The sequence below is a fragment of the Cimex lectularius genome, unplaced genomic scaffold (genome assembly GCF_000648675.2).
Source record: "Cimex lectularius strain Harlan isolate CLEC.00 unplaced genomic scaffold, Clec_2.1 scaffold71, whole genome shotgun sequence".
In the NCBI taxonomy this organism is placed as follows: domain Eukaryota; kingdom Metazoa; phylum Arthropoda; class Insecta; order Hemiptera; family Cimicidae; genus Cimex; species Cimex lectularius.
Genome location: NW_019392655.1, coordinates 952589 through 975050, shown reverse-complemented (window position 1 = coordinate 975050; position 22462 = coordinate 952589). Strand labels below are relative to the sequence as shown.

Sequence of the window (22462 nt, the reverse complement as noted above, 5' to 3'; positions counted from 1 at the left end):
TCGGCCAGACTAAGATTCAGCCTCAACGCGCGCTATACGAGGGAAAAAAATCCCAGCCCGTATTGCCGCCATAAGAACCATGAGTGGCGCCGCGTGAGGAATCTCCTATCGAAGTCGACAACTGTACTACACGGCACTGTGCCAGTCAGTCCTATTGTATTCGGTCTGAGCGTGGCTGCGTGGATTTGTTGCAAGAGATTGGGCAACACTCCTAAGCGCGCAGAGATCAGCCTTATTAGCCGTAACGCCGGCCTACCGTACCACCTCGACTGACGCCCTACATATTATATCGGGAAGGCCACTGCTTGACCTACAGGCTAAGGCTTTATGTGCAGAATGGGAGTTAGCAAATGATCATCCTCCTTTCATTCCAGTAGTGTCGGGTCGGGAGGTTCCTGCTTGGATTATAAATGAATGGCAGCAGCTTTGGGATTCGGCATTGACTGGAAGGCACACGTACAAACTATTTCCGAGGATTGAAGCAAGACTTAAGATGAAGCATTTAAAAGTTGACCACTAAATTCACAACTCCTTACAGTACACGGTGATTTTGCGGCCAAATTAAATAGCTTCAGACTTAAGTCTGACCCCTTTTGCGCCTGCGGACAGAATGAAACAATTGACCACGTGATTTTTGAGTACGATAGATACTTAGACCTACGGATTAAGTGGCAGTATGAGGTAAACGTAAATAGTGTAAATATAGTCTCCCTCGTAATGCGATACAATGTCGTACCGGTTAATCGACGGTTAAAATGTGGAAGGCCATCATGAAAAGGAAAGGATGGGATACATGAAGACTGTAAATGCGCATTGAGTCAAGATCGAAAAAATTGGACATGAATATGAAGTAAGATTTATGATAAATAATAATAAGGCCTATACCTCCTCCTCTTGATATCCCGAGCGAGCCGCCTCCGCGAGGCCCATCCCGGATATCAACTAAAAGCTCGCCAGGAGAGAGAGAGAGAGAGAGAGAGAGAGAGAGAGAGAGAGAGAGAGAGAGAGATGCGACCGTCAAAAGATCGTACAATAAAAAGCTCATGTTTCCGTCTTAAATAAAAAAGCAGAAAAACATAAACATCAGCCAAAAACTGTAAAGAGCCGAACACGGCTTAGGCACAGTTAAACAAAAGGCCAAAACGGTTCTAGCTAGAAATACAGCAACAAATAAAACCACAGCGATTGTGGACAACAGATTCTTTGGCTGATCATCCTAAATACAATTTAAGAGTTAAAATTCTAAGAGACAGATTTGGAATGTGGTTATAGTCAGTATGTGAACTACTGCACTGAAATATTCTAGTTTTTACTAAAGTGTCTAAGGTAAGCTAATCTTTTTCTCTTCTTAAGTGTTTTTGGCATTTAAACTTGCCCCAAACCTCCCGGTAATTAATGTTTCCTCTGTGTTCGCCAAATTATCGTCAGCAATCAAGAGAAAATCCATAACAACCGTGAACGGTGCCTTTGTTCACAAGCTTTCAGGGTACGACTATGGCGGGAACTGGTATAAACTCCCCAGGAAACTTAGCGTTAACGGCAAAATCTTCAAATAGCGTCAACTTTATTTAAAAGAGGTTAAATATAACGGTGACCTTGAAATAACGAAAACGTTATGCAAAATCACCCTGATGTTTGTTACGGTTATTTTCGTAAGCCTAGTGATTTAGTTTATAGGTTATGTACAATCTTCAGACCCCTTTAAAAGTATAAAAAAGCGAGGAAACTTTTTATTTACCAAATAATAATTCGCGGTTGTAAGGGTTAAAGACATTAATATTAATTTTTTAAAAGAACTGATCCAATCCGATTCGAAAAGTTTCACACAAGCTGTTCACCCCAATCCTTCGGCCCCCTTCTTCCCCTAAACCACAAATCCCTTAAATCCTACACGAAAGCCGAAACGAAAGTGACCGAGAAAAAAATCCCTCGAAAAAAGAAGTCTTAAAAGACGATGAATTACTTCCTATTACTTATCTCTTGATCAAATCACTGATCTGATTTTTTTTTGTTTACTCATTTTTTTTCTCGGTTTTAAGTACTACCTAGATGTGATAACTCAGCACGAAAAAATTTGAATTATTGTAGTAATTAATACATGAGAAAAGTGAATTCCTATCAAGAGGACTTAACGTCCATTGGGTGTGGCAGGCGAGAGGGTCTACCCACATTATAAAATATTTTTTCATATTACAATCCATTAAGCCACCATGGACTCCGCCGGGATTCGAACCCAGACCGCTTATGTGGCAAATAGAGTCGGGCGCCCTACCGTTCGGGCACCGCGTTCCCTTATAGTCCATAAGTATAGGCTAGTTATTTTCATGAAATCGATTTGTTTAAATATTTATTTTCGAATGGTTTATCATAAAACAAAAACGAAGGTCTTAAAACATTCATCAAAGGATGGTTCAAATCAAAGAAACCGCACGTTCATGGAAACCGCTCTATAAAAAGGCAGGGGTGCCGTCAATGGCTAGTGGATTGAATCTTTAACTCTGGTGTTCCTACTGTGACAGCTTATTGGCTACACGTGTACCACTCTCCCCTCGGGAGGGGTTGCTTGAAATAAAAATGAGACCCCGCAAGAAGTTTAATTCCTTCTTCCCACATCGTTACATCTGCAATCACTGGAAAAGGGAAAGGTCTCTCCTTTCAATTATTTCACGTGTAATTATTCTCGTCACGAGATGAGGTCGTTAAGGACGTTTAAGTAAGAATTAATTTCTTAAGCGAGGGACAAATAAGAGAATCACTTCCTTTAAAATAATTTCACTTACTTTTTTCATTTTCATTTACTCTTCTACGCTAATTACAATGAGATTTGAAATAAATGAAGTGCTAATTTTGTTTTAATTACGAGTACGACCGCCAACTTTTTAACAAACTTACTACTAAATAGCAAAGCTCTGAAATCTAAAAATAGAAATATTCAGACAAAAAACAACTAATTATCATCATAACATTCCCCTTAAATATTGCAGGGGCCAAGTCAGAAGGAAAAGCTTCACTCTTCTACGAATACCTTTTTAAAATATTCAAGTTACATTATATAATATGTGTGGTGATTAGTGACCGTTAATCGATATTTATTTAGAAATCGTGAGATGCGGTCTGGTGTGATGTAGGATTCAGAAAAACATTTTCTTTATCGTGCCTACGTTTCGATCTTTATTGAGATCATCTTCAAGGAGGGAAAATTAAAAAAAAAAAGGTGGGGTTGAGATGGGAAGTTATTGCCCGAGGGGATTGAAGTCACGATAGCTCAAGTGGTAGAGTAGCGGCGTATCAAGCCGAAGGTCGTGGGTTCGAATCCCGCTCGTGACACTGATTTTTTTATCTCAACTTAAAACCTTAATTAATTGAATAATAATAATAATAGACAATTAATTAAGGTTTTTAGTTGAGATGAAAAAAAGTTAATGGCACGAGAGGGATTCAAACCCACGACCTTCGGCTAGATACGCCGCTGCTGTACCACCCGAGCTATCGTGACCTCGATCCACTCGGACATCAACTCCCCATCTCAACCCCACCTTATGAGTTTTCCCTCCTTTTGCTTGAGATGAAGAGTTGATCGAGGTCACGATAGCTCAAGTGGTAGAGCAGCGGCGTATCTAGCCGAAGGTCGTACGTTCGAATCCCTCTCGTGCCATTAACTTTTTTTCATCTCAACTAAAAACCTTAATTAATTGTCTTGTATTAATTGGTCAAGCGGACCACGAAAATAGTGAATTAATAATAATCGGGCGCCACACATTTGTTTTCTTTTTTGGAAACGGTGAATTTAAAAAACAACAGTACAATAAAAATAAAATAACTATGTCCTCTATATCAAAAAAGAAGAATAAAAAGAAACAAAAAAGCTCACTTCGTAAAACAATAAAATAAAAGTTCGAACCTCGTCCTGGTCCTTTCCTCCCGTCAAAGCTCGGTTCTCCTTTCGCACATGCAAACTCTCCGTCAAGAAGAAAAGTCCCCAGATGAAAAAAACAAAAACATAACCAAATCCTTTTTTCTCCTCTTTCGTCAGACTCGTTCTCGCCGACGCGTTCAAGCCCAAGTCTCGCCTGTCCTCACCGGAACACTTGTATGAAAACAAGTACTTACATGGGCACAATTTATCCTACATAAAAAGCCTATAAATAAAGAAAATGAGGTGTACTTCCCGAATGAGTGTGATCACTCATATTTTGAGTTTGCACATATCTGACCCGGTTATTATAACTGATATGGATGAAACCCGACCCTCGGAGAGCACCCTGAGTCCTCTGTTAGATTTTTGTAAGACTAATATAAAAAAAATAACAATTAGAGTTCAGCTTGTTAATTTCATTGAGTCTTAATTTTTAATTATCGCCGTTATAAAGTCGAGGAGGGATTTGAAGTATTTTTAGTCTAACTGGGTTCGGCGGTCTAATAAGAGCTAACAGGAGCCATGGGAGTGTTATAAGGGTCGGTGGAAAACCTGTAAACCGGGTCGTTCTCAATTGGTATAAAATCCGAGGATGCCGAGGGTCTAGTGTTCACAATTTATATATTATACCTGTGGGTGCCCTTGATAGTTAAAGGCTGGGGTAGAACTGGGATCCCCTACATCGCTCTGATTGGTCCCACAGGGTACGCCCAAACTCTGAATACACAGTTTCCCTTCTGTACTGCATTACTTAACCAGTGGCCGATTAACAATCGACACATGGAACCATGCTTTAAACACTTCATTCGTCAATAGATCGTAAAAATTGCACAAAAAAACTTTCAAAAAACATCAATATTTTGTTTATAATAGGTGGTAACATAAAATCCTTTTACAATTAAGTTGTGCGAGAATAAAAATTTAAGCTTTATGTGTTTGTATTTAATATTTTAAATTTCGAACCATGGGGCCGTCTCAGTTATTAAAGTGCTCCCTGAAACCAGTATATGACATCTTTTTTAATTGGTAATTTAGCTAATTTATTGTTTCTTATTCTCTCTTAAAACATTATTGCAGGGTTTACATCTTTAATCTTTACTTTTATGAATAGTTCTACTATTACTTAGAGTTTACAAAATTTTTTACTTTATGTATGATTTTATGATCTTTACGTGTAAAATGCCAAGCTCTTAATTTGAGTTATTTGTTTGTGTGTTTCATTTTATTTTTTAAATAAGTAACTATTTCAAAATGTCATTTCTGTAAAACGAAAAATGTACATGTAATTATGAAATGTTGATTTTTATCCGTTTTTACTACTACAATTGCAAAGAAAATTTCAGTAAATCAGGTTCTGTACTGGCTTCGGTAAGTCGCATAGTTTTATTTTTTTTCGAAATCTTTAGCAAATATCCTGTAAAAATTTGAAATCTAACTCGACAGTTTACATTCACGGAAATCGGTGTAAATTAATGTTTTGACTGACAATCTAGTGCAAGCTCGAACTTCATTTTTTCAAAACGTAGGAGACCGAGTTTCATGTCTAAGCTTTTTTTAATTGTCAAGTGCATTTTATAACTGTATGAAACCAATTAATTTTTTGTAAGGTATTGGTTGAGATAAAAACGTCAGTGTCACGAGTGGGATTCGAACCCACGACCTTCGGCTACATACGCCGCTGCTCTACCACTTGATCTATCGTGACTCGATCCAATGGAACACCAACTTCCCACCTCAACCAATTTTCCTCATTTTTTCTATTTTTGAAATGTCGTGTAATCGGGATCGTCACGATAGCTCAAGTGGTAGAGCAGCGGCGCATTTAGCCGAAGATTGTGGGTTCGAATCCCGCTTGTTTCACTGACTTTTTTATCTCAGCCAATACCTTACCAAAAATTAATTAATTGAAAGAAGTTATTTGGTCAATCGGATCACGAAATATAATGGACTGTATCAAACATCAAAATGGGACTATAATTTTCATAAAAAATGAGATTAACTTTTGACAAATAATTTTCTTATTTTTAATATTTTCTTTGAAACATTTTACATATCTTTATGGTACATACGGCGTTTGAAAGCTACGTTCCTCTCCTTTTAAATGGCATGTTTGACGTTAAAATATTTTTAGCCAATGTTGAATTATATCCGTTTGAGTTAAGATAACGACTTCTTAACAATCGGAAAAATTTTAGAGGTAAAAAAATCGATAAATTTAAATTCCATCAAACATTTATATTGCGGGGTCTATAGAGGTCTAAAACACAATTTAATATTAGCTTTAAGAAAAAATTTCTTACCTAATTTACTTGAAAAAAATTTGTTTCTTTGAAATTTTTTGGTTATTTCACTTTTACTATATTCTTTGGCTATTATATTATAGTTAATAAAAATATTCATTATAGTTTGAGTGCAATCTACTTAAAAAATGCTGTAAAATGATATATTAACATAGTTGATTTGAGCAAGAAGTACAGCGAAATTAGAACAAAACACGGTATAATTCAGCTTTCAAATTTTTTGGCGAAACCAGAGCCTATTCGCAAGAAGTGGAGGATACGTGCCCGATATTTTGGAGTGTAGAAACACCAAAAAATGTTCGGTCCAAATCCGTGACACACCTAACTGGTCGTGTCAGGACCTGGCCCATGTATGAAGTTTATACACAAATTTAGAATTTAAAAAAAAATGATCAGTGCATATGTCCTGCTGTCCACATTGACCACATATTGTACGACCGTCCCGTTTTGTCTACTATTTACTTATATATTTTTCTCTCTTTGTTATATTGTTAAAACTAAAAGATCAGTTAAATAGTGTTTTATTAAAATTGGTAAAATTGCAAGTCTAAAAAAAAAAACTTATAAAACTTAAGTTTTGCCATAAATTCATTTATACATAATTAAGTAAAATTATTGAAAACAATTGTATTCAATGACATGTATTAATTTAAGAAGTACGTAGAATAAAAAAGTATGAAATGTAAGTACATCTGTTCGTATTTTTTTATTATAAAGAAAACAAAAGACCAAATCGCAAAATGTGTTTTGGTTCTTTCGCCAAGTTTTCGACTTAAAACTTAAATATATGACCTCCATTCACTTGCACAGTACAGTCAATAAACCGATTCATTTAAACTAAATGTACCATAATAATGTCAGCACCAAGGGGACAACTAATATCTGAATTTCACTGGATATTTACGATGTCAAAATAATTGGTATCGTTAGTATATGTGTGTATCAGTTTTTAAAAAAAAATTTCTGTTTGTAATTTTATGTTGTACGAAAGAGACTCTATTCTTTGCCTGTAGAATGTAATGTTTGTATCTATTTATATTTTTTTAAAATTTATTTATTACGGAGAAGGGAAAAGTCCAAATAGTAAGAAAACATTTGGTTGATTCTTCAAGCTATAGGATTGAAAATATAACCTCCATTCTAAACAGAATATATATACGTACAATTCACCTATCCTTTCAATCTAAATTTACCATAATGATGCCAGCAACCACATCCATTGGTTTGACGACGCTAAGAGAATAGGGAAAAATATGATATTTGACAAGTGGAAGAGTCGTTGGGCCGGCTCGACTGAGGCGCTGGTGTCCGTCAAGCCGACAGTCAACCGGTGGAGCTCGGGAAAGCGTTGTCCTGACCCGCCTACGGATCGGTCACTCACGTGCGACTCATGGGTTCCAGTTGGTTGGCGCGAGTCGACCTAGGTGCCCAGCATGCCAAGATGACAGACTCACGGTGTCACAGCTTGGCCCCGTATAGGGACCGAAATGGAATACGCCGGACTATAGGAGAATGCTCAAGCATAGATAAAGAAAAAACTTTTTAGGTTTTTGAGAGATATTGAGATAATGGTTTGTGTATAGTGGGGTATTTATTTCATATGTTAAAGTTTAGATTTAGTTTATGTTAGAACAGGAGTATGCGGGGCGGCGGTGCAGCACATCATATGTTAACGCATACTATATTTTTGTATATATTTTGTTTAAAAAATAATTAGTATAAGTTACATGAAATTATTGTTGTTAAGTGTGAATTTTTTGTGATCTGTACGTCGCGCATCTAAAAGGCCGTGAAGTGACGGGTTTTGTTGTTGGAGACTCGCTTGACAACGAGGTCCAGAGAGGCACTTTCGCTACTCGCACGTGTTCGAGGCCGTCCCACAACCCGTAAATTTGTGTAAGACTTTGTGTACGAGTTACATGCGCAATTTATTCGCGACCGTTTCTTCTTTTGTGCGTGTCGATCTCCTCCGCATTTGTTTTGTGACTCGCCGCTCCACTCGCTGACCTCACCCGTGAGTTTTTCTCGCTTTAGACAATTTATGTGTTTTTTTGTCTCTTTGTTTTATTAAAATTATAAACTTATTTTATATTTGTTTAATACTTATACCATTGTATTATTATCGCATTGCTGAAAATTTGTCTAATCTAATGTATCAGGCGCCTTTCTTTTGTTTGTATAAAATTTAAATTTAATTCCTTGGTTCTTGTACAATTATAATTAATTTCAAACATCGCCTTATTGTCATTTATTTAAATATATGCATTAATTGAATTGTAATTGACTTACACGTATTGTGGGCTGGTAAGTGTTAATTATAAGGATTGAATTTTCCATTTTTTCATTACGTATGAGATGTTGATGGACTGCAATCTGGGAAAAATTTATATTTAGCGGATTCTAGATAAATTTAGAGTTTGGAGAGTGAGGGATTATCCTCAATTGAGTTGGGTCGCCCTTGCTCGCACATTTAAGCTCCACCGCTGCTTAGCTAAGCCGGGTCGGGGCGGAATATCGAGTACCCTCCGACCCGGATTCTAGACAGAGGATATGCATGTGTGATTGGGTTTGTACATAGGAGTATGTATGTATTTATTGTATGAGTGAGTGTGAGAACGACTAGTTTTAGGAAACGTAAGAGCGCCGAAATGGCCAAAGAAGTCGATGGCGCCAGACCAGAGCCCAACCTCGGAGTCGCTCAGGCACCAAGGTGGGTGACTCCCCCTGATCCATCCTCGTAATTCTAACATTCTAACAACATCCATTACATTAAATATACTAAAAGTTTAAAGTACCCTGTTAAATTAACAATTATAGCTAGAATGTCCTCATGAAATGGATAAACTTGTCGCAGAGGAGCGTGGAAGACGGCTTTCTTGGAACTTTTTTGTTCATCCTTCTTTCGACTGGTTTTCTCATTTTTTAAAATTATTATCATTGTGTTACAACAGCGACCAAGGGTACAAGAAAAAATTACGAGGACACTGGCGCTTGAAGCATCTTAGAGAATTGTTGGAAGAAACAAACTAGGGTTGGGGCGAGGTTATTTTGGAGACGTCCGAGTCGACTTCTTCCAGTTTCAAGAAAAATTAAGATTTGGAGGTCTGCGAGGATGGTAAGATTGGACACGAAGTAGGGAATCTGGCAAGGTTTGAACCATTTTAGACTGAAGGTGATTGGACTCTGTAAGTTGTCAGGGTTGGTTGCACCTAACAATTCCATACTGTATTGGTTGGAGTAATGATACGATTTGCTCTCAATAAGAGATTATTAAATCAAAAATTCATACAAAACACCCAAGAATTTTGCAATATTGCAATTCCGGGACAAGATTTCAAAACCTTAATTCAAGGGATATTCTAAGGAACAAGGGTTGTCAACGTACAGATGCGCCGTTTACCATTTCTTGAATATTTGGAACATTTTACCAATTTTAAAAAATAAACTATTTGAAAATAAAAATAATATATTGAAGAACGTCTCATTACGGATGAGTTATGTGAACGACGATTTCTGTTTGCAGGGTTGAAATTAAAAACGCTTCTGGTTTTACTAAATATCTCAAAAAATAAGATTTCCCAATGAATTTGAGTAACAATATCGACGTAATATAGTACTTTTGACGCTTTATATTTAATGGTATATTTATAATTAAACGTGACACAGAAAACCTACTACGTACAACATAAACAACGATACATCATGACTCACGACACCCTTGGTGCCACAAAGTGGGGTTTATGTTGCTGATCGATAGATTGATAACAGTTCCCCTGTCACCTGAAAGTTATATTAACGAGCTAAACGCAATAAAATACTTGCTGAACGGGTTTGAAAACGATTTCATTACTAATAAAGTAGAGTAAAAAAACAACTCGTTACAACTAAAGATAAAAACATCAAATCAATAAAAAATCAGAAAATATTTCTCCTTTATACCTTATATGACAAGAAAAACAACAAAATAAATTTTATTCTTAAAAAAAAGAAAACATCAAACAAAAACGAAAATATCGTAGGATGATATTGGTAAAAAAAAAAGTAGAGCGATATTAACAAAAATATAACACTGACAATTAGATAAATAATATTAATTCAAAAAATAAGAACCATCAAGGAAAATATAACTAAAAACCTGTTTATACGGGAAAATAATACAATTAAAGTGTGTTGTAGTACAACGTGTGTTTAAAATTATTTACAAAATGGTTAAAAATTAAGAAACAAACTTCTCTACTTACCCAACATACGTGAATCGATCTTCAAGTTGCCTACGTGCGAACCACCTGAAAATTAATTATACTTCAATAATTAAAATAAAAGTTTCATTGCTACAAGAAATAACATTGAAAAAAATATTAATTGATTTCATTTTGACCCGTCCTTTCGACGGCTCAGATCAGGTTATTTAGATTTTATAACGTGAGCCAATTAAACAATCAAAATTGAAGATAGTTAAAGGTCATATCTTTAGAGATTAATGCTTGATTCATCATGATCAGAAATTATCAAAAAAAAAAATGAATAGAATTGTGTGGAGATTAGTGACCGATAATCGATAATTATTAAGAAATCGTGAGATGCGGTCGGGTGTGATGTAGGTTTCAGAAAAAAATTTTCTTTATCGTGCCAACGTTTCGATCTTTATTGAGAGGCTCTCTCAACACGACACGCACGAATGTTACAATTGCACAGAAGGCAAACACTTTGAGCCCTGAAGGAAAAATGGCAAAAAGGAGGGAAAATTCAAAAGTTGCGGTTCAAATGGGAAGTTACTGCCTAGGGGATCGAAGTCACGATAGCTCAAGTGGTAGAGCAGCGGCGTATCAAGCAGACATTTTTATCTCAACCAAGTCCTTTCAAAGAAAGACTAATTAATTATTTTTGTAATGAGTTTGAAAATCATATTCTTATTAGCTAAAAGGAGGAAAAGTTGTTTAAGTATCAAGCTATGCTTTGACATTTACTTTTTTATTTATATGCAAATCTGTAGAATAAATAATTATTGATTTTTTAGAAACGTTTAAAAGAAAAAATGACTCATTAGCGGAATTAATTTCCGTGAAAGGCTTAAAGTGAATGACGAGGAATGAGGAACATCCATTCTCCCACCTAGACTTCTCAGCATAGGCTCGCTCATTAGCCGCTATTAATTGTTACCGTGGCTTTCATAAGCCACGATTAATCTCAGATTGTTCATCTTTGGTGGGAGGGCCGCGACGAGCATTAGACTCAAAGCGGAGCTAGTTTAATCTCTCGGCCTAAATGAGATTTCCCACTCTCACAGTGAGTTGCGATCGACGGTGAAAGAAAAAACTTGCCAAACTCGAAATCCGTCTCGAATTCGCCCTTCGTTGGAAACTGAACCGTTAAGTCGCGCGGGATCTCTTTCAACAGGATCCGACCTGGAATCTCGTCTATCAACCGACGACGAGATATTAGGCCTATTGACAAAGTTTCGCAGAAATAGTTGCGACTCCTTTACATCGGTTCGATTGCCAGCTATCGCTTTGTCCAACCGGCAGCTCAGTTTCACAGGCGCCCCAATTCTGAGAGAACGTTGACCTCAGTAATAAACTAAAAGGGAGACCCCCCCCCGGGCACACCGTCTTTTCCATTATCCAAAGGAAACTTTTAACTTAAATAGCGCTTCATAAGCATCTGCTTTATATTATCATAAGTATAAATTCCTAAGTCGGTGTACACCAAATATTGCTTCCGTTTAGAGCACTTACAAAATATGTACAGTCAACTGCCTCAAGTTCTAGATAAATTAACTTATCTGCAAAAGAAAGATTTCGTTTTCTTAATAAATTCTTGTTATACAGAAACATTATCGGATTTAAAATGTTTCCAGCCGCTGAAGCAGCTTTGGATTATTCAAACTGAAGAGGAAGGCGTCCTTGCGTGTTGTACAGTTGTGTCATGGATATTGATGAGATTACACAGCAAAATTTAAAAATCAAATCAATCCTTAAGTACTTTTATACTTTCCAAGGAATGAAGTGTGTCAAAGATATCTCTATTCATAATTTATGCAACTGGTGAACGACAAAAGGTCCCGGAAAACAACTAAGGACATAGCTAAAACTTAAAAAACGAATTGAATATTTAAAATTGTCAAATGTGATAGAAATTTGCTTTATTGGCAAAATTTCGATACCGTTAAACTAGCTTCTCAAGCTGATTCAAAATAGCATACTTTTTCGATGTTGGAAAGGGTAAAAATTACTTCAATGTGTTTGTACATAGGACATAGCAAAAACCTTAAAAAGAGAAGTGAATATTTAAAATTGTCAAATGTGATAGCAATTTGCTTTATTGGCAAAATTTCGATACTTTCAAAATAGTTTTTCAAGTTGATTTAAAACAGCATACTTTTTCCATACTGGAAAGGGCAAAAATTACATCCATGTGTTTGTACATAGGACATAGATAAAACCTTAGAAAACGTATTGATTATTTAAAATTGTTAAATGTGATAAAAAGTTGGTTTATTGGCAAAATTTAGATCCTTTAGACTAGCTTTTGAAGTTGATTCAAAAGAGCATACTTTTTCGATGTTGGCAAGCGTACAAATTAAATCCATGTGTTTGTACATGGACATAGATGAAACATTAAAAAACGAATTGATTATTTAAAATTGTCAAATGTGATAGGAATTTGCTATATTGGCAAAATTTCGATACTTTCAAAATAGCTTTTCAAGTTGATTTAAAACAGCATACTTTTTCGATGCTGGAAAGGGCAAAAATTACATCCATGTGTTTGTACATGGACATAGATAAAACATTAAAAAACGAATTGATTATTAAAAATTGTTAAATGTGATAAAAGTTGGTTTATTGGCAAAATTTCGGTACCTTTAGATTAGCTTTTGAAGTTGCTTAAAAGCGCATACTTTTTCGATGTTGGAAAGGGTAAAAATTACATCAATGTGTTTGTACATAGGACATAGCAAAAACCTTAAAAAGAGAAGTGAATATTTAAAATTGTCAAATGTGATAGAAATTTGCTTTATTGGCAAAATTTCGATACCGTTAAACTAGCTTCTCAAGCTGATTCAAAATAGCATACTTTTTCGATGTTGGAAAGGGTAAAAATTACATCCATGTGTTTGTACATAGGACATAGCAAAAACCTTAAATAAAGAATTGAATATTTAAAATTGTCAAATGTGATAGAATTTGCTTTATTGGCAAAATTTCGATACCTTTAGACTAGCTTTTCATGTTGATTCAAAAGTGCATACTTTTTCGATGTTGGAAAGGGTAAAAATTACATCAGTGTGTTTTACATAAGACATAGATAAAACATTAAAAAACGAATTGATTTTTTAAAATTGTTATATGTGATAAAAAGTTGGTTTATCGGCAAAATTTCGATACCTTTAGACTAGCTTTTCATGTTGATTCAAAAGAGCATACTTTTTTAATATGGGAATGGGTAAAAATTACATCAGTGTGTTTGATTGTTCGAATTGCCATCCAATTTAAAATTAGTGTTTTCACAGTGTTAAATTAGTATCAAACTTTCATTTATTAACTCAATTTAGTTTATTTAACATTTACCGATGTGTTGTTTTAAGTAATCTATCTTGAAAAAACAAACTTTGCACATTTCTGCTAATTGCACATCCATAAAACCTGAAACTTTGAACTCCCCACGTGTGGTGTCTCAGGAAAGCTTTCGAGATTTACGCTCCCTACGACGACAGACACGAGAGGGTGCGAACAAATTACGTCTGAACTTTTATGAATATATTTTCCTTTTGACACGTAGAAACGTTAAATATTGATATTATGTTATCAAAGGGTACAAAGTGTACACTGTTGCTGGATGTTGAGGACGTTTTGGCAATATGGATCGTGACCGGATCGGAAGCAAAAGATAAATGTTTATTCACTCAGAATAATATTATTTAACGAAGAGTAAAAAATTAGCTTGCAGTTCATAGTCTGCCAGCTTTCCTTTTGATCTGTTATGGAATGCCGGCGGCAATCAAGCCAACCGGCTGGAAAAGCGTCACTATCATCCGTGCTAGTCTGATAGTCTTTTCTCCCTTTTTATACCAAATTTGTCGGAGCTTTCTACCCTACAAATCCTCATAGTTGTAAAGGGCTAATTACATATTAAAGTGTAGGTGTCTTGTTAATGTATAAAGCAAGGACGTCCGAGGTATGTCGACGCATATTACATCCTGCGGTTGTCATTCCGACTGACGTATATCCGTGTCTTCATAATGCAGCTGCCCCTTTAAAAATTGGTGTTGAAAAGTAATTTTTAAAAGTCTCATAAATCGCCTAGCCTCCACCTCCTTCTCACGTTGTTTACAGCAAAAACGGAATTCATATAATCTGATATTGCTTTGCAAAGTGGCCCGTCTGAGCCGAATCGGGCGTTTATCCTGAAGTGAAAACGTGCCGTGTAATAACCTAGGAGATCCGACGCAATTTGGCCCCGGTTTAAAAACCTTTCCCAGCCTTTATTAAAGATTATCCTTTCCTTTCTTCCCTCGCCCGGTCTCATCTCACAAACGACCCTTTAGAAAAAATTTCCAACAAATGTTGATTTCCCATCTACTTACTTAATTCTTTACTTTGGGCTTTGCTTCTGATTTTGAAAACGGATTAACACTATTAATAATTTTGCTAAAATGTCTGTTTTTAATCAAAGGACAGACTTGCCTGTTGAATAGCCTTCTTAATTGTAGGCGCAATTTAATTTATATTAAATTATCCAAGAGACGAATTCAGTGAGTCTTCTTTTATCTTCAGTCAACCATGACATTGTCAATTCTATCGTAAATACACCCTTCTCTACGTGGAAAGTGCCCATTCCCTTGGGAAATCAAATACTCTCAGTACAACTTCGATTATTTCTTTGATTGCAGTTCCAAATAAGAATACTACATGTTCAGATACCTCTACAACTTACTAGACGAAGCTGATTATTTTCTCTCTCTGTTTTACCCAATTTGTTCTGATAGTACTTGAATAAATATTGCTAAAAATTACTTAAATAATTTAACCCAAAAAATACGAAGGTTGAGGCAATGCGATAAGACGTCCCGCATACTATATAATTTAATAATTTAGCAGGTAATGCGGAGGAGATCTGGAAATCCAGGAGAGAATATATTTAACCGGCTTACATATCACCAGGCATAGATGATATTCTACAGGGGCAAAAGAGGCGTGATCTCTGGCAGCTTTAAAATGTTATTTCTAGTAGGTGGAAGAAGGAGCTAAAGAATAAATATTGTTGTACAAAAGACAAATATATGGTCAAATTGAGAAAAGGTTTTTAAAAACTCCGTGACCGTTTAAAGGTCTTAAAGCTTAAAGTATTTTGTGGCAACCCTCATGAAAAAACAAACGAGGTGCTTCGTTGAAAGCTTCATTCTTGCATGAAATATATAAGGGTGCTAAGGAAAACGGTCTGTAGCAAAGAGTTATCGAGAAAAGTGAAGGTTGCTTTATATAAAATAAGAATTTAATTAGACGATCCTGTGGGAAAGGAAAGTGTAACGAATAATTTAAAGGTAAAATGAAAATGGAATATACCGTTGCCGAAACAACCCTGAGGACATTTTCAATGTGGAAAACATCATGATATAAAAAGCTGTGCTAGATAGGTCATAGTAGAATTGATGACAATTGGGCATCATACAGAGACATCGATGGCCATCATTCGATATTAGAAGAGGACATCTGGAACTTGAACATTAAGCAATAGAGATAAAACCTGAGGATCAAAAGGCTTGGAATAGAATTTTGGAATGGGCCAAGGCTGGTAGGTAATTAAAACAAGTTAACATGGGTAAATTCTGAGATAAGTACCCCTTTGCCTCATCATTTGATATAATTTTAATTCTTTATTGTCTAAGAACTATATTCCTTTTCTCTTAACAAATGGTTTGTTTATAATTTTCAGCATACTGTGAGGTGCGGGTTGGGCATGGTAGGGCTTTTGTCAAATAGGTGCCAATTCAGATTCAGCTATCGTGACCTCGATCAACTCGGACACTAACTTCCCATCTCAACCCCAACTTTTGAATTTTCCCTCCTTTTTGCCATTAGCTCAAGTGGTAGAGCAGCGGCTTATCTAGCCGAAGATCGTGGGTTCGAATCCCGCTCCTGCCATTGACTTTTTTATCTCAACTAAAAACCTTAATTAATTGTAATTTAATTACAATATTACAATTAATTCACTAATTTCGTGGTCCGCTTGACCAATTAATACATGACAATTAATTAAGGTTTTAGTTGAGATGAAAAAAAGTTAATGGCACGAGAGGGATTCGAACCCACGACCTTCGGCTAGATACGCCGCTGCTCTACCACTTGAGCTATCGTGACCTCGATCCACTCGGACATCAACTCCCCATCCCAACCCCACCTTATGAGTTTTCCCTCCTTTTGCCATTTTTCAATACTAATAAGGTGGGGTTGGGATGGAGAGTTGATGTCCGAGTGGATCGAGGTCACGATAGCTCAGGTGGTAGAGCAGCGGCGTATCTAGGCGAAAGTCGTGGGTTCGAATCCCTCTCGTGCTATTAACGTTTTTTCATCTCAACTAAAACCTTAATTAATTGTCATTACAATTAATGCAAAATAAAGTTTACCCAGCCAGAATATTATTGAAAAAGAGGAGGTCTATGCTTTACGAACGTCTCAGAAAACAGGTTTTGGGCTAAACGAATTGGAAGCTTTATTTTTATTGGTAGTTGCAGAGAATAAAACATTCTGGATTCTACCGATTTTCCAAGAAGAAAAGGAACCAAATATACCGTTCGATATTAGTCCTTTTAGGCTTTCAGTTTCTTTTTAATTGATTTCATGGAATTTCATATGGATGCAGTCTCCATTTGATAAAAAGATATGTGTTCCATTTATCCCCCAGAACCAGTTTAATATTTTGTTGTATACTACAAATTATAAGGCAGCTTGTTGCTCAATCGAGCCATCATTTCTAGAATCTTGCGAGAGTTACAAAAGACGATGATGATGGTCTGCTAGTAGGCGAAAAAATTATGAATCTATTCTATCCTCGGGGGTTTTCGCCTTTATGCCTTCTTTAGTAAGCTATTGGTTTGAGTGGCATAAAAGCCGCACAGATAGGCGGATCCAGCAAGAACAATGGCAGTTCATTCATTGATAAGATTTTTATGTATTATAAATCTCATAATTTTTCATATCCAAGAAATCAAAGAGGTTTTGAGTCCAGTGGTATAAATATAGCAGGATATTCTGATAAACCTACACTCAGCTATTACTAACTCACTATTATTAAAAGTCCTAGAATTTTACGCGTGTCTTCATAATAATATCACATATTTTTCATGTTTGTTCTGAAACATTGTTTTTGGGTTTTCGTTACATTTTGAAACAAAATAGACTTAAAAGAATCGCAAGAGAATGCAGAAGGTATTCTTTTTTGGATTTACAAAAGCAACGTTTAAAATAGAAGTCTGCAAGTTGATGGACGTGTAGCGTGATCGTTTATTTTGTCAGTCATGTACTTTTTATCGGTTTGTAAATTTTGACGGGTAGAAAGGGGTGTGTCGGCATTGTCTTTGTTCAGCCACGCGTTTGATGGATTACGCGTAGGAGTTATCCTTTCAACCCTTCACGTTTTTCAAACGTACGTAAATAGAACACGAATGGAAAATAACACGAGTCTGTAAAGTTAAAATGGCGTAATTCGTAAACAAGCCGCTTTTCGGACAATGGTCGTCTCAGACTATCAATTTGTAACTACTATTGGTAATGAGATACAACTTACTACAATAGATATATATTAAAGAGCTATTAGATATATTAGATCTCATGCATGTATTAAACATAATTTACTAGAAACGTGAAACTAAACTGTTCTAACGTTAGTCGTTGATTAATCATTATGTAAGATATTGGATGAGATAAAAAGTCAGTGTCACGAGCGGGATTCGAACCCACGACCTTCGGCTACATACGCAACTGCTCTACCACTTGATCTATCGTGACTTCGATCCGCTCGAACACTAACATCCCATCTCAACCCCACCTTTTGAATTTTCCCTCCATTTTACAATTTTTGCCCAGGAGGGAAAATTTGAAATGTGGGGTTTTGGTGGAAGTTTGGTCAAATTTTTAGTTAGAAATATCGACCACTTATCACTCACCAACACTCTGGATCAAGGAATAGTCTGGAAGAAGAAAGCTAATTCAGTTGTTACTGCTAAGTTTTCGACATATTTTAAGGTCATCTTCATGGCAAAACAATATTCAATATGGCTACAAATTGACATGTTTAGGTTTTTATAAAGGCGATATCAAATTTCCTTGAAGACCGACTCAGTCCTAGCATTGCCAAGGATTTTAACAGTATTGAATATACTTCATTCAATTAATTAATCTTTATGTCAGGTATTGGTTGAAATGAAAAAGTCAGTGTCATGAGCGGGATTCGAACCCACGACCTTCGGCTAAATACGCCGCTGCTCTACCACTTGAACTATTGTGACTTCGATCCATGCGGATACCAATTTCCTATCTCAAGCAATACCTTACATGAAGATTAATTAATTGAAAGAAGTTATTTGGTCAATTGGTCGAGGAAATATTAATGATTTACTAAGTAAAACGAAATATGTCTTCACTAAACTTTTTCTTAAACGAGGATTCGCAACAACAGAGGTCATATAAACCCTCAGGTTGCCGGTGTTTAAAAAAAAAAAACCGTTTAATAAACAAGTCGGATTCGAAGGCAGGGGGTTCGAATCCCGCTCGTGACACTGACTTTTTTATCTCAACCAAGATCTTACATAAAGATTAATTAATTGAAAGAAGTTATTTGGTCAATTGGTCGAGGAAATATTAATGATTTACTAAGTAAAACGAAATATGTCTTCACTAAACTTTTTCTTAAACGAGGATTCGCAACAACAGAGGTCATATAAACCCTCAGGTTGCCGGTGTTTAAAAAAAAAAAACCGTTTAATAAACAAGTCGGATTCGAAGGCAGGGGGTTCGAATCCCGCTCGTGACACTGACTTTTTTATCTCAACCAAGATCTTACATAAAGATTAATTAATTGAAAAGAAGTTATCTGGTCAATCGGATCACGAACTCTAATGGAAAAAGAATAATATTCGGTTAAAATAATATTTCCAGAAATAAATTAAAGTTTTTACAAACAGAATTTGTATGAATAATTTGCTTTATTTAAATTTTTTATTTTATGTAAAGAACCATTTCCTTTAATTTAAAAAAATAAATACATAAGTTATTTCGATTTATTTTGACGATCGGGAATTTACACCCATTATCAGGATAGATGTTTTTATCCTTAGACCTCGAAATATTAGACATTGACGAGAGAATACAGAAAAAATTCGCTTTTAAAAGGAAAAATCTGAACAAGCAATAAAGTAACTTTGACAAGGTAACAATGGAGCGTTGCTCACCTGAGTCTTGCTGGCAGAGAGGCCCGACCCAGTGGCCGCCGATGCACTTGATTTTGCAGAGTTTCTTCTCCGGCGGGAAAGGCAGCGGAGCCGGCAGCTCTGCCAGGAACTTCACCTCGGCAAGGGTGCTGTAATCTTGAGCGGCCTTCGGTCGAGCCACCACTTTCACACCCCTGAGAGAAAGCCCAGGCGAAGGGCACCCCAGAACACCCCGAGGATCTGTAAACAAACACGTAATTAGTTTGTTTTACGAGCAAGAGCTTTGGTCAAAAAGATAACAATTATTTTTTTTAATAAATATGTCTTTCTTTAAAATAAACTGTCTGCACGAGACGTTCCGTCGTTGAACGATTTTAGGACTTACCACATGAACAAACGCAATGTACCGTAATAAGTAACGAATACTGAAATGAAATATGAAAAACTGCTATAAACAACTTGCAGAAATATTGACAAACAGAAAGAAAAAGAGAGGGTGGAGAATCAAAAAGAGAAAGGAAAGACAGGAAGGGATATATATATATANATAGATATATAGATATATATATATAGAGAGAGAGAGAGAGAGAGAGAGAGGGAAAGAGAGAATAATGAAGATAGTGAGATAGATAGGTACTAGACATGTAAATAGATATAAAAACTGCTCACAAAATGAACAGTGATATTGCCAATTGTGTATTACTTTTTTCCTCGCATTTTTATTTTATTTTTATAATAAATTGCATTAATATTTATTAGAAATTATTATGTTTTTTACAGGAGGAAAATTTAGTTCAACTATGTTGACAAATAACAAAATAAGGGGTTTTAATTCCTTAATTTTGTTTATTGTGCACAATAATCTTTTAAATAATTAATACCGTGTATAATATCCTGTGCTAGCTGAAACCTGTGTCCACTTGTTAGGCGTACTGTTAATAAGGTTGACACTAATTTCATAAAGAATTTCACTCAGTCGTTGGTCAACTGGCTCGGTGGTGATCGAAAAGCCTTCTCTGTAGAGCATCCCACATGTGCTCAATGGGATGGACTTCTGCAGACAATGGGGAAAGGGGCGGATGGGAAATTCCCCCGTTTTTTAAACATTGATGAACAACTCTGCCTCTGAGAACTGGCATTGTCATCCAGAAACAGAAAATTCCTTCTAATGAGATCCCTGGATAATTTCTTGGACGTAACGGACTGCGGTGACGTTGCCTTCAACAATACGGTCCCAGCGTAAATCAGTACACCGCCTAGCCTCCTCCAAACAGAACTGGATGGAGCAGGACCTGGGGCATTTTACCCATCCCCTGTTCTCGGCAGGCTCTTGGGCACCTGCTATCACGATAAGACAGAACAGCGGCTCATCAGTAAACATAACAGCATTCTAATTAGTGTTCACTTCTAGGCGCTCGCTGCACCATATCCTCCTGAGCTGCAGGTCGCCTCACATGGGGCAAATATATGAGGCCCATTTCCCACAAACATTACGAGTCGTTTGTGTTGATAAAGTCCTTGCCAAAATATCTTGTACTTCAATTAAGGAATGGGAGCATTTGGACAGAGTTCCGTCTTGCAGCAATGATAATATTTCTGTCCTCAGTTAGTGTCGTAATGCGATGAGATCCACCACCTCAGAGGCCTCTGAGAAACGCCACCTGCCTCTGCGATGACCACTTGCCGGAGACCTCAATGATTCATTCTCACAATAATTTTGCAACAAGATGATGTCGATCTATGGTTAAAGAGAATGCGATTAGATTAAAATGGAGAAAAGTTGTTTGTTTATAAAACGAGTAATCTTCATGTTTACTATTCTTATGTAAATCCGTTATTAAAACTGAGGTTTAACATTTTTGATTGTTTTATCCAACTAACAAAAATATATCGGTTAATTTAATTAAAATTAATATGAGTAAGAATATACTACAAATATCTCTATTCATTTTTGAGCAGTTTAGATAGAACGATAGATAGAAGATTATAAACTAGTACCAGAGAAAGTGCGAAAAAATTATGGGTGATAGCACCCCCCCCCATTTTATCAATTTCTAGTATACAGTCCCTTTGCCTATCTTCCGTCATTGACGAGTTATAATTTTTGTTAGATTTTCCACCTAAACATTACCTTACTTCAGAAAAACCCAAATATCTAACATTAGGTCTACTGCACTTTTGGATTCAGCATTAAATTTCCTGTATACTATTCTCGTCACAAATAACTTTCAATTAGGAACCTTAATGAATTCTCAAATTTGAAAGATACGACAAAGTTTGGTTTTTAAGAAATAATGTATAATTAGGTATGTCCTTACGTTTAATCCTAGACATTGTCAAATTTGGCGAAAAGTTTATTTGTTTATATATANTATACATATATATATTGTGTGAAAATTTGAAAGACATGATAAAGTTTGATTTTTATTAAATAACGTATAATTAAGTATATCCTTACGTTTAATCCTAGAAATCGTCAAACTGATATTATCTTATTATATATACATATATATTTATATAATAAACAAATAAACTTTTCGCCAGCTTTGACGATTTCTAGGATTAAACGTAAGGACATACTTCATTATACGTTATTTAATAAAAATCAAACTTTATCGTATCTTTCAAATTTGAGAATTCATTAAGGTCATTAAAAATAACTAATAAAATAAATTAGTGCACCATATACCATGGCCTTTCCACTCATTGCATTGGCTTCCCCCTATATATGTATATATTTCATTCACTAATCTATTTTATTAGATTTTTGTTTTTTCATTTATGTAGCAAACGACTCTGATTTTCCTCAAATGCCAG

General features: G+C 35.8%; 1 protein-coding gene and 1 non-coding gene across 2 annotated transcripts in view; both read right to left on the bottom strand.

Annotated features, from left to right (window-relative positions):
• Window positions 1-22462, bottom strand: part of LOC106668278 (locomotion-related protein Hikaru genki) — a 614924-nt gene that overhangs the window by 279825 nt on the left and 312637 nt on the right. Inside the window, exons 3-4 of the mRNA XM_024224607.1 lie at window positions 19667-19885; window positions 10458-10502 (exon numbers count right to left, since the gene is read on the bottom strand). Of these exons, the coding sequence (XP_024080375.1) occupies window positions 10458-10464 (7 nt within the window). The 5' untranslated portion in view covers window positions 10465-10502; window positions 19667-19885. The remainder of the gene's footprint in view (window positions 1-10457; window positions 10503-19666; window positions 19886-22462) is intronic.
• On the bottom strand, window positions 5549-5621 carry Trnah-aug. Its single transcript has one exon. It is a non-coding gene; the product is annotated as a tRNA-His (tRNA).